Source organism: Poromitra crassiceps (genome assembly GCF_964638095.1).
Source record: "Poromitra crassiceps genome assembly, chromosome: 2".
Classification (NCBI taxonomy): Eukaryota; Metazoa; Chordata; class Actinopteri; order Beryciformes; family Melamphaidae; genus Poromitra; species Poromitra crassiceps.
The window spans coordinates 118,416,099-118,429,611 of record NC_139624.1 but is presented as its reverse complement, the minus strand read 5'-3'; the positions used below and the strand labels follow the sequence as shown (position 1 = coordinate 118,429,611).

The following is a 13,513-nucleotide window of genomic DNA, read 5'->3' as shown; positions in this document are numbered from 1 at the left end:
TCTTTAACAAGTTAATTCTACTATCAACATTGACAGCCTACCGTAGGCTACTAACATTAACAACAGCTAAAACAGAGAGAGAGAGAGAGGTGGTTTGAAAGTTTTTTTTTTCAGCTTGGTCAGGACAGGAGCGCATGGCCTGAAACCTGACACCTTGCTCATCTCACAGCGTTCAGCGTGCGCACGTCCATGTCTGGAGTACAACATGATGGAATATAAAACGTGCACATAACTTTTTCTTCACTGGCTCATTCGGTCTCACTCTCTCTCCCTCCCTCTCTGCATGTTCATCATGCACACGCATGCATACGCGCGCACTCAATGATGAATGCTGAAACAGTAGTTTTTACATCTAAGATGCAGACATGAAGCGGTCTAATTGACGATTGAAAAGTAACAACGTTAGTCTTTACTCTTTACTGTGCAACACATGGCAGTTCGGAGAAATTGTTTCACAACGAGAGACGGATTGTTTGTAGACTGCATTGACACTTTCAAGGCCCGTGTGAAAGCGGCTACTGACAGCTGCGTGCGGACTCGTCTTCATAATGTTGTGGAGCCCTGCAAGACACACAGAGAGCACAGACCTCGTTGCATGTGTGCGAGAGAGAGGGAGAAGGGGTGAGACCAAAAGCAGGTAAACCACTGTGGGATTAGCGAGACTATTGCTAAAAGGAGAAGATACTGTAGTGATGCGTACTCCGTCAGTGCGCCCTGCAGCCTGGGCTGTCATCCGCTCAAAACACGTACTTCACGGGGCGACTGCGTGTCAGTTGATGTGCCCTTAATATGCAAAGCGTGCAGCTCTAAGCAGTATAGCCTATCGGAGGAATGTTTTTGTTTAGATGGCTGGAGGATTCAACTTGTCTTCTCGTTTTGCTAATGTGTTTTTTTCTGCTTGTAGATGTAAAAATAAACGCTTTCTAATGGAAAAAAATCAAGCATTTGTTGTGGTAATGGTTTAATGGGGCACAGACAGTCAAATAGCGCATTTTAATCTTCTCGGTTAACCGACCAATTGTCGGCTAATGAGGGTCGGTTGTCGGTCAAAGAAAATTATGATTTTCGACATCCCTAGTCTGAATTCGGCCTTAACAACGTTAACTCACGTTATCCTGGAATGCGAGTTTAAGAGCCAGTTACATTTCTTTGCATTCTTAGACATTACCGTTTGCTTTTTTTTCGTATGTTACATACATTTGGCCAAGTTAGTAGTTAGTTTATAGGCTAGAAATTCTGCAAGATTACAGGTAGGGTTGGCACGATGGACGATGGCATCGACCATCGTGATTGGCCGACCCCCCATTGACCTCTGAGCCTTCTACATCGGATCATCGTGATTAATTATCTGTTCAAATTAAATTTGTGCCGTTTTAATAATAAAACATACCAAGTCAACTTCCCGTGACGCGTGGGGAACGCGCCGGCAGCATTAAACGAGCGCCCCCAGTTCAGACTCAGAGAAGCCTCCCCTCCCCCTCCTCCGCTCTAGTGCTTCTCTGCACTGGGTGTGCTTGTTTAATGTCGCCGGGGCGTCCCCCGCGCACGAGAAGTCAGTTATTTTGTTGTGAAAACTAGAGGTCGACGGATTAATCGGCCGGCCGATTAATTGGGGCCGATTATTGGCATTTTTAATTAATCGGCATCGGCCTGCAAATTTTTTTTTTTTTTTTTTTTTTTTTGCCAGGCCAGGCCACCGGGCATTTGCCCGACGTGCCCGATTATGCAGTCCACCACTGAATGTGAGTCTTCTCATGCACCCATGAGCCTACTGTAACGTTACGTTTCCTCAGTCACCACCATCTTCTGCAAACACACTTCTCCCATCAAATGACAGCAAATCTAAACAGTTACATTATTATTATTATTATTATTATTATTGTTAATGTATAGAACAGTGCATGAATGAGTTCTCTGACATACTGCTCTCTCGCTATAGCCTACCAGTCACTACTGAAATCTATACCGCATAACCCAATGTATTTTTCTATTTAATAAAAAGAATAATCAAAAACATGTTACTGTACTGGCTAAGATAACATCTTATATTAGATGTAGGCCTACAGTATAATGTTATATTCGATTTTCAATGTGCATGAATGGATAATGGAAATCTAGGCTACTAGATTTCTTTAAAAAAAATACCAACAGAAGAATATTGCACATTTTTTGTTGGCGCTACCCACACGTTTAGCTGTGTGTTTCTCATTCCACGAATGCACAATCCTTACAAGTTGTACCCCGTTGTAAAGGTGACTAATCAGGCTTTCCAACTATATAAAATACAATACCAATTGGTATTATTAAAGGGGAGAAATAATCGAGCAAAATAACGTTTCCAAACTTTTTTTGAGGAGTTTATTTTAATCGTATTTTATCGAATGAAAAAAAAAATAATAATCGTCATTATATATCGGCCATCGGCCGCCCTGCTCTCTAAAGATCGGCATCGGCATCGGCCATTGAAAAAGCAATATCGGTCGACCTCTAGTGAAAACTTTTAAGAGAAAGAAGAAACCTCACGTTCTTTAATGTTTTCACCCCACAGTGAGTACAAGTCTTCAAATGTGAATATAACTCGCCTGTTTCAAAAGTGAAAGTTGAAGTTGATTGATACAACACTAGCAATATTGAACGGTGCAGGCTAACGTTAACGTTACAGTCAGATCCTGACCAACAACGTGTGCGTGTTGAATTTAACTAGCTGGCAGGAAAGTGACAGAATTACTGGCGGATATAACGTTAGATTCACGTGGGCTTTTGAACCTAATAAGAGAGGGTTGAGGAGACTGGAGAGAGTAATAGAGCAGCAGCAGCAGCAGCTAGGCTACTGCTAGCTGTTACAGCAGTACTGCTTGAGGAGCCAGAGCCAGGCGAATCTAACGTTATATCAGCCAGTAATTCAATCAGTTTTCTGCCAGCTAGTTAAATTCAACACACACACGTTGTTGGTGAGTAACGTTAACGTTAGTGTTGCGCCGTTCAAATTGCTATAGTGACAGCCGATGCCCGCTTCAGTCGCGTGGCTCTGTGCTGTAGCACAGAGCAGTATTCAAGCCCGCTGGTATCATGTAGAGCTCAGGCTCAGCTGTCCTGTTAACGTGAACGCATTACAGCAACGCAGCGACTTAATAAATAATTAATTATAACCCCCAACCCCCACCCCAATGACGATGGCATCGTGCAAAACGATGTTTCACTGTAAAATAATCACAATGGGGATTTTGGTGACATCGCACAACCCTAATTACAGGCACTAGTCGCCATTTTCTCCTTCATTTGGAAGAGAAAATTATCCTGAAATGAAGGTTTGATTGACAACTGCCATGTCGTGATATGATTGGTTGAAGGAAAAAAGCTTTTGCACACCTAGACTCGACAGGTGCGTCGGAGAAGGGCAAAACCCGACACAGTACCAGAATAAACTCCCGCACACTGTCTCCACATGCAATAAAAAGTTTAATCAGAATAACGATTGGTTGAAATGGGGTAGAAATTTGATAGTACTAGGTGATGTCAGCAAACTGTAGATTACTGTTATGAATGAAATCTTGAAAAATTAACTTTTGATGTGAAAAATTGTGAAAAACTAAAGAAATTCGATTTTTGTGATTTGTTTTGGCATACATTATTAAATAGGTGCACTGCATACCCAGGTATTTGGACTAAAAGAAAAGAAAGTCATTTTTGGGTTCAGCTTGTCCCTGGTGGTGACTGGTCAGCCATTAATTTTTTCATAGATACTTTGTAAAATGCTTATAAAAGAATAGATTTGCTTGGTCAAACAAAGCGATTCAGTTATATTTAGAATCAGGAGAGAATAACATTTTACTTTGACACATTTTTTTGTATCTTGTTTTCCCCCTTCTTGTGTCCGAGTGTAATGTTCAGGGAGGGGGGGTAGGGGTAGCGTGCTTCCATCGGTCTGTAAATAAGAAATGTGATCTTGTGAAAAAGATGTACTTACATGTCCCACCACCCTCCACCAGGTACGAGCTGCCTTTCGACCGCCACGACTGGATCGTGGACCGCTGTGGGAAGGAGGTGCGCTACGTCATCGACTACTACGACGGAGAAATCAACAAGGACACCTATGAGTTTTCCATCCTGGACGTCCGCCCCGCCTTTGACTCTTTAGATGCCGTTTGGGACCGCATGAAGGTGGCCTGGTGGCGCTGGACCTCCTGAAGAAATATATAGGTCACTACATGAGGTTCAAACACACATGCACAAGGACTTTGAAAAACCTCATTTCAGCTCTGTGTGGGAGGTGTGGTGCTGTGAAAATAAACTATAAGCATAAAGAAAATCAAAACAACTCAAGCTATCCAAGTAGTATCAACAGAACTCCAGTTGTTTAGGTTATATCCAGCTTCACCTGCTAATCATATTGATTTCAGTTGGATATGTTAATTTCTTCTTTGCAGTGCAATTCACTGGTCTTTTAAACAGCATGGGCCCTATCGTCGCAAAAGCGGTAATTTAGCGCTTGCGCTCGTTTAACGCCACACGCAATGCAAATTGGGGGCGTGCACAAGCGCATGCCTGTTATAATTGTACTGGATATAGGCGTGCCACATGCCAAACCAGGCGTTTCGTGCAAAAATGTGAGGATAGATGGTATTATCCTATCATCAGCAGCGCGCAATTATTTTGCGCTAAGAGCTTTTAAAAGCACCTCTTATGTGCTAAATACCCCGCTGTGCTTGAGCGCACCATAATCTCCATGCTGCGCAGCACAGTGCAGAGTAAAATTCCTTTTGGATATTTCATTACGCACAGCCTTGCCACACCAGGACATCAAATTCTGCTGCTTAAATTGGGTATTGGCAGATAATCCAGTGAGGCAATCAACTATAACTTACTGAGAAACTTTTATCACATCGCAAAGAGGGAAATTAATTGAGAAAACTTGTTGGACAATGGACATAGGCTATTCACCTTCACCTATCCCATAACCCGAAGAGTCGTTGGCACCACAGATGATCTGTCAATAAGCTCTCTCCAGCTCTCTCTGTCCTCGCACGAGTGAGTCCACTCTATTCCGCATGGAGAGAATTACAGGATATTGCATGCCTCGCGCAAACAGCGATTGCGACGGGAATCTGATTGGTAAAGAGCTATTGGCCTGGCCACACCTGTGAATAATTCTGGTGCCAATCCCGTTTAAGCTGGCATTTTGGGGGCGCAGATGATATGGCACAGCTCTAATTTGCGCCTGCGGCAGGTGCTGTGAACGTTTCCGCATCCCCGTCGCCTGTACCAAGATAGGGCCCCATGTATGTTGCAGGGTGGAGGTATACTTGCTTTTAACTACGTGTTCGCATTAGGGATGTCACCGTGTACACGGCTAACCGGATATTAAATCATAACCTTTTAGAAAAAACAATAACCGACTACATGTCTGCATCACATCAGCTGTAGCTGTACCTTTACGACAGGCAGCTTTACGACAGTCTGCCTTGCTGGAAAGTGGTGTGGTTGTAATTGTAAACATCGAGCCAGTGTGACCGCATGAAAATAAAACATTTTAACAGTTACGTCGTGGTCCACAAGTTATTAAACATAACATTGGCGACGAGGATGATGGATTCTCTGTTCTCACCTCTCTCCCCGTTCCTCGCCCTGCCTGGTGAGCCGTTGATCCCGTGGGTTCGCTGGCATGAATCCTTTGAAATGTTCATACTAGGGCTTGCTCATGCTAACGTTGAAAGGAAGAAAGCCCTGCTGATACACAATCTGGGCAACAAGGGACAGTATGTATGCAAGTAAATTTTATTTACTAGGAATCTCGCACGCTCGATTCCTAGGCTCGGCCGCTTCGCGGCCTCGCCCGTCCTGCAGCTCGCCAAGCAGGCCCTGCAGCTCGGCCGTTGCGCGTGTGGCCAATGAGACCAGCATCACTGATGATGTCACAGTGGGATTTATGACATCATTGATGATGTCACAGTGGGACAGACGGAGCCCGAGCTTGGGATAGACAGAGCCTGAGCTTGGGACGGCCTCGCCCATCCTGCAGCTCCCCAAACGCTCAGCCGCTGCGCGGCCTTGGCCGCAACTCGGCTGCTGTGTGGCCAATGAGACCAGCATCACTGATGCTGTCATACTGTATATGTCAGAGTTATGCATCATTCACTTCAATAGAACTGGCCCCAATGCAAAGTTTGAACGCTGTGATCATGTGAGTGATGTCTTTCCCTTTCTAGGTTCCTTGCTCTAGGGCAGTGCTGTGTATGAGCATAGGGTTGCTGCTAGGGATGTTCATCAATTGTCGAAAATCGATGATTGATCGTTAAGGATTGGAATCGATCCTGTGGAATTTGGATCGATTTTGTTATTATAAAAAAAAAAAAAAAAAAAATTGGGCTAGGTTTGGGTGGAATTCGTTCCTCCTCGCCCCACTCCATTGCACAGCCGACTAACGTGAGGTGGAGCTTCATATAGTCTCTAGTTTTCTGGCTGGGCACGGGCCTTTGTGCCAACAAAACTGTTTTAAACATGGGGAATTCACACCGGCATGCGCCGGGGACAGCAGAGTGTTGGACAGGAGACACATTGAAATAAAGAGTTAACACATTGAGTGCCAGCGACGCCATATGGCGTCAAGAGAAATTTACCGTAGGCTGCCAGCGACGCCAAATGGCGTCAATAACTCCAAATTCATATTTTGACGGGGGAATGTCGATCTAAGCCTCTTACATCGCCTCTTACAATATGGGAGCTATTGAATGTGTCTAACCTATTTTACAGAACCCTTAGGTGGCGACAGTGCCCTCCCGATTAGACAAAGGCCAGGAGAAAAGACAGAAGAAGTCATGAGGAAACGGAAATCGCCATTGATATGCTTGAAGCATAACGTCGTTAGCTGTGCCTGTGAACAGCAGTCATCTGCTGCTACAATTGAGCCCCATCCCTGTCCGCTGCTATAGTCCATCCATATGATTTAGTTGCCGACACGGCGACACCACCGTCTTTATGAAAAGTGACATTATTCTCAGCTGGGAGCCGAGGACATGCTGTAAAAAAGCGGGGGGTGCAGGCAGCGGACTTTTCAGTGCAGATCAAACAGAGCAAACCGCAGCAGAGCAGAGACACTCGACTCCTCCCACCACGGAGGAGGAGGAGGAGGGGGGTGGGGCACGCAGGGCACTAACAGCATACAACCATTGACAGTACACACACACCCATGCAGCAGCAGGCTCGATGTTTGTTCAACTCAAAGCAGAATTCATTCTGTCGCCTTTCTAACATAAAGATGTGATTATCTCAGAAACTAATTTCAGCATGCTCTTTTCGGTCGAAAACACTCTTTTTCAGAGGGGTGTATTTCCAAAATGGAACGGTTTATAAACACAGTTTTTTTTTTTAATGAAACAGAAGGGTTCAAAGTTTCATTGAGGCTATTGGTTGTCCATATAAGAGGAACACAAAAAATGATATGGCTATATTAAAATGCATTGCGGCCTATGTGGCACAGTACAGCACCTTTTGCCCAAGGGCCGTGGCACTCAAAGTGTTAATTGAGGAGAACACGTCTTTCGTATTTTCTGCCATAGGCGTTCATTTTGTAAATTATTTTTATTAAATTAATAAAAAAATATATAAGTATTAATATGATCGATAATTGATCGTTAATTTTCACCGATTATCGATTATGGAAAATTTTCAAAATGAACATCCCTAGTTGCTGCTTTTGGAGTGAATGTTCCATTGCCTGTGTCTTTGCTGTATTGGGTGTAACCAAGTTTTTAGCTGCAGCTTGTGAGAGTCTGTCTGTTTTCTCCTGCATTTATATCTGTGTGTGAGAGGAACATAGGTGTTAACTTGGATATGACGTGCACGACCAATGCGCCAAATGGACGCAGGATATGCACATCAATGCAAGAATATCTCCGACCTAAGCTAGTGGCAGTGAGTTGTGTGTCAACCAGGTCACGTCTGGCTCAAACTGCCCTTTGGAACCTGTTAAACTGCCATCTGGGATAGATGGATAACTCTTTGTCCGTCAAGACTCCATGCTTGTAGTTTGCTGTAGACATTGGTTGTTCCAATGTCATCCAGACACTCACAAACCAAAAATCCAATAAGTAGTTGTCTTGACTATTTTATCACCTCTTCTCAAGAGTTGGTAGTGAGATGCAGACTGAAGCAAGTTCCAGGGTGGCTTCAATGGTTCCCATGGCAGGTTGAGCCAAGTCCGCGGGCTTGTCCTCACCTCCATACTGTGTCCTGTCCTGGCTAACTATCACTTTAAGAAGGGTTTTCACTGACCTGTCTTCTCTCAGCGTTTGTACAGTATTTCTGCTATGATTGTAACAAATGTTCAGTTTCTAGTCAAACCCACTTTACTGTAAAATAGTCGAAGCGCAAGGATTAAGAGTGTTGTGGGTTTGACAGAATACCCTGTTGAATATGTGAGGGGTTAGCCTAGTTTTTGGGGGGGGGCAGAAATACAAGATATAGTTTTATTTTTTTAAAGGGCCAGAATGGATATCAGCTTTTATTATTTGTAAGATACTGTAACACCTTCCCTTCTTGTTGAGGTAAGTTTGCCCTGTGTTGAAAGTGGGGTGTAGATGTCAATGGTTTGTGATGTGGTACTGTGTATTACATTCTTATTTCCTGCTTCAAAGGGATTAAGTGCTCATTAAGGTCGCTTTCACATATAAGCTGTTTGGTCCGCTTTAAACATGCCAGCGTTCATTTCCTCAGATAGTCCGCTTCGTTTGGGGTGGTGTGAAAGCGCAAACGAACTCTGGGGCGGAAACAAACAAGCAAACTCTGGTCCGCTTGAAAACGTGGGTCTCTGTTCGCTTCTAAGTGAACCCTGGCGCGGTTCGTTTGTTGTGTGAAGGCAAACCGAACTAAACACAATAGCAAATAGGAAGCACCAGTTCATCTGATGCACTCATCATGAGTAGAAGATGGTAGAAGGGAGCAAAACAAACACGCGCGCAAATGTGTACAGTACCTGCGCGCCGCGTGATGTACGTCGTCATGACAACACATCGTTGTCTCTCAACAGCTGGCTTGCCTTCTCCTTATGTACTGCCTCGCTCGTCTCATCTGCAGAATGAAATGTTCAACAGCTTGCTGCCTCATCTGCTGCTCATATTGGACACATTCTTGTAAAATATTTATTTGATAGTAAAACCAGAAATCCCAATATAGCAGGTGTTGCTCCATGGTTTGTGTTTTGCGGGTTCACTTGTGTTGATCAGTCAGTGTTCAGTCGGCCCTCAGCCAGGCAAGAAGCCTGCTGAAGAGGAGAGATGTCCCTTCTCTATTCTGTCCAATAGACGAGTGACTGTTTCGACCACGTGAGATTGTTCAGAAAGTTTGGTGCGCTTGACAAATTGCTGTGTGAAAGCGAACCGGACCAAATGGAAATTGCAACAATTTTGCAACTTCACCCCCCCCCGAATTGCACCGAGTCCACCAGCTTATGTGAAAGCGACCTAAGTGTGGGGTTTGCATCCATCAGACATTCAACAGAACACCCATATTTGCTTGAGCATCAAATACATTTGGTCTTGCTTTGTGATCAGTATAGTATAGTGATATTTCACCTGCCGCTCAAGCTCTTTAAAATACATTTTGTATTGCTTTCAGCATTCTCTGCTTCAGCTGTGTAGTATATAATTTTGTAATGCTGATTTGTATTTATTGTTTGGTGACTGGACTTCTGTGTGTGGGGTACCTTGATGCTCCTGTCTCCCGAAAGTGTTCTTGTTTTCAAAAAAAGTTGGTCTGTCTGGCTCTGACATTTGCTTGTCTTTCTTCCTCACTCTTAAAGCAACAGTTCACCCAGGCCTCGCTGACAGAGTTGGCTAGTGGTGAAATATTCCTAGCACCATCTGCTGGACCGAATACAATATTTCTGCAGGTGATAGCTGAGCATGCAATGTGCTAGAGGTGCTCCGATCGATCTGCACGCAATCTGTATCGGCCAATTTTGACCTCAAATATGCGATCCGCTGATTGCAGATATTTCTTTATTGTTGTCGATTGCATAGCCCCTAGTTCCTCATTGCGCGGTTCGCGAGACGCTGGCGGCTCTCGAAGCTTTATTTGGCGGCTCTAAGAAATTGCAATTTTTTAAATTCTTTTATATATATTTTTGTTGTTTTTCCCTGCTCTCCCCAAAATTTCAATAAACCTTTATGGCATATTATTACAATACAACAATACTGGTGTTGACAGTAATAGAAGGTGCCAAATCATTCAAAACAATAAGCATTTTGCTTTTAGGAGTATTGTGCCAGCGTGCAGCGCTGTTCCAAAACGTGTCAACGTGTGTCGTTGCCTGGGAAACGCACATCCCATAATACAACTGTTCGCATCGCATCCCATAATAGTAGGATGATACTTGGGATGCCATTGCGAACATAGATGTGAACAGGTTAGCTAAAACTTCAGCGTCGCCAGCGATGGCCCCCACCGTTGCGGTCGGGGTACGTTTCGAAATCCCTCCAGGCCTGAAAGATTTTCTAGGGGATAACGTGTGTGTGTGTGTGTGTGTGTGTGGAAAACAATAAAACAAAAAAATGGTAGGCAGATGTGCTTGGTTGGGGTGGCTTTTGGTGTTTTGCGGTAAAAGTGGCTCTCCTATTGACTTTGTCCTGCCAGTGCGGCTCTCATCGAAGAAATAGTGAGGATCACTGGCATAGCCGATCATGCTGCACGTGAGAAACATGAGGCAGCCCATTTCTCCGCAGTTAGTCAGTCATTGTTACTCACCTCTACACTGCACCAGGCAGACTCTGTCAACACGCCCCTTGTATCTTTGAATCACACAAATCAGCCGGTGAGTGAAGCAGAGAGAAGTTACTTCCAGTCCTCCCGCATACCGAGGCATTTGCGTGGTGTTAAGTCCGCGTTTGATCCATATTTGCGTGTATCCTTGTAATGTTAATAGTGCCGGTTAGCTTTAGCTGCTTTAGCTTATAAATCTATAAAATAGTTTCCTTGGGTCAAAGTTATTTTTCTTGTGTAACAGCGAAATCCTGGAATGGAGTATTTTTGTTGAGTGAACTGAACTGCATTGAACTGGTAACATGGAAATCCCGAAGTGGAATATTTTTGTTCTTTTATAAACTGAACTGAGGGAACTGGACTGAACTATAAAGAACATTCTTCTAGCTCTTTAGTTCAACACAGTCTTGGTACCCAATCATCTCACACACAAAAAAAGTTGGTGGTTTCCTTTAGCCTACACAAAATAAAATATTGTTGTAGAAAAAAAGAAAATGTGCTGCACTTTCAATTTGATGTATGAAATGTAGGCCTATATGTCAAATGGAAACTGTTCTATAATAGACTGCTATAGCTGCTTAAAAGAAATCTGTGATCTGTGATCGGTCTGTGATCGGTAGGGCAGATAGCCTATTTCTCATTGGCGATCAACGATCGGTGATCGGTGGCAAAAAAGGTGATCGGAGCACCCCTACAATGTGCATCTGCCAAGTTGGTTGGATGACTATTTAGTGCTTTGTAGCAGCTGTATTTATGCAGTGTTGGGTTTGTTACTCAATTTTTTTTTATATATTACTCTGTGACAAATAAAGACAGGCTTGTTCGTCCTGTTTGTTTTGTTTAAACTTTTTTCTACAGCCTATGAATGAATCCATAAAAAGTGACCTGCTTCACCTGGCTCAAAGTGATGAAGAGACAGTCTTTTAAACAGCTTCTGTTCTTAATAACGCAGTTGGGGGGTACGGTGGCGCAGTCGGTAGCGCTGTCGCCTCACAGTCAGAAGGTCCTGAGTTCGATTCTCACCTGGGAGACTGGGCGCTGTGGTTGTGTTCCCCCCCCCATATCTTCAGTGCCTACTGCCCAGGTGGGGTATCTCGTCGTAAGGGCCTTTCTCTCTGTGGACTTTGCATGTTCTCCCCAGGGGGTTCCTCCGTATATAACCCCCCCACTAAAAACATGCAGAAGATCAGATCGTCATCGTCATCCGACCAGTGACGACAACATCCGAAGTTGGTCCCCGGGCGCTGTACGAGAAAGCGACCACTGCTCCTGGCCTGCCCCCCGGAGGAAAGGACATGCCTGGATGGGTTAAATGCAGAGGACACTTTTCACCGGCCACCGTCAGCATGAGTGTGTTGTGGCCGCATGCATGTATTGTGGTGTTCGTGTGACAATAAAAGACGGGCTTGTCCGTTACGAGAGAGTTGTAAAATCTGCAACAGGGGCAAACAGCTAGACCCAAATAAAATGTTGGCAAGATGAAAAGGCCAACAGAGCATTCTATCAATACACAATGTACATGTTTGGGAAACAAGTCTGTGTAACAAATAGCCCTGCAACATTAACCTGAGTCAGCGCTCGAGAAACAAGTCCGTAACCAATACCCCTACAACATTAACCTGAGTCAGTGCTGGAGAAAGTAATGCAGTAACTTGAAGTTACTTGGATTAGTAACTGTAGTAGCTACTTTACTCTTTTGGAAATTGTAATCCATTACACTACTTGGAGTCTTTACTGGGGGAAAGTAATATACGCAATATATTACTTTAGTATATTACTGCCCAACAACACTGCATTTATGATTTTGAGTCAGTTAAAATCGTTAAATCCCTTTTATGTGGAGAAAACTATTTTTTTTTAGCTCTCTTGATGCACTTTACAGAGGAAGGGTTGCAATTCCATTAAGGTATTGAAGGTAGAGTGAAAACAGTGACACTATGATCAAAACAGTTATTCTTCTACATCCTCTAGTTGCGTTCACTTCTTGTAAATTAAAGAATGCTGAAGTTTAACGATTCATCAGTTTGCTGGAGCAGGACCCCCTCATCGACCCCTGGTGGTTGAGAACCAATGTTTACACTTGTGATGTGGTGCTCATGGTTAGCTCATTCTCTCTGCAAGTGTTTTCATAGTCCCACTGCCTGGAAGCAGGCTGCAAAGCTCTGCCATTGATGCCGACCATTTCAGTCGGCAGCGGAAGAAAATCCCTTTCCGCTCCCTGCAAGCTCTAGCCTGGTAAACCAGCCGGTCACGTGAACTCACATTTAATTTCGTACTTCATTATGAAATGTGAGTTCACGTGACCGGCTGGCAAGCTCTGCCATTGGCTCAGACCGACTGGCTCTGACCATTTATGTATTTCCTTTCCTTTTCCTTTCAAATGCCTCCGCCACTGTGAAACGACAATGCTAGCTCATTGCTACATGCTGAAAATGGCAAGATTTGGATTGTGCAATAAAGCAGGCCTGCTTGGTGCTTTGGGTGGATGGTTGTAAGGATAACGGAGCCTTTTTTCCCTGCTAGACCAGAGTCCTGAATTGAGGCGGACTTGGACAGCTGCGGACACCACAGACGTAGGTTACTTGTACATGTCCGTTGCATGTACAAGTAACCTACTTGTACAGCAGGTGGCGGTAAGCACCTTGAAGGTGTCAGCGACCCGCCTATAAACCGAGAGAAGAAGAAAGCTGGCGTCAGCTAGCTGTTAGCTCTGTGCGCTACGTTACTTATGTGGCAATAAAATGCCACCGAATGACCA

General features: G+C 44.2%; 1 protein-coding gene across 1 annotated transcript in view; it reads left to right on the top strand.

Annotated features, from left to right (window-relative positions):
• Positions 1–5,529, top strand: part of LOC310794660 (holocytochrome c-type synthase-like) — an 84,966-nt gene extending 79,437 nt beyond the window's left edge. Inside the window, exon 7 of the mRNA XM_083656659.1 lies at positions 3,990–5,529. Within this exon, the coding sequence (XP_083512785.1) occupies positions 3,990–4,188 (199 nt within the window). The 3' untranslated portion in view covers positions 4,189–5,529. The remainder of the gene's footprint in view (positions 1–3,989) is intronic.
• Positions 5,530–13,513: the final 7,984 nt, after the last annotated feature.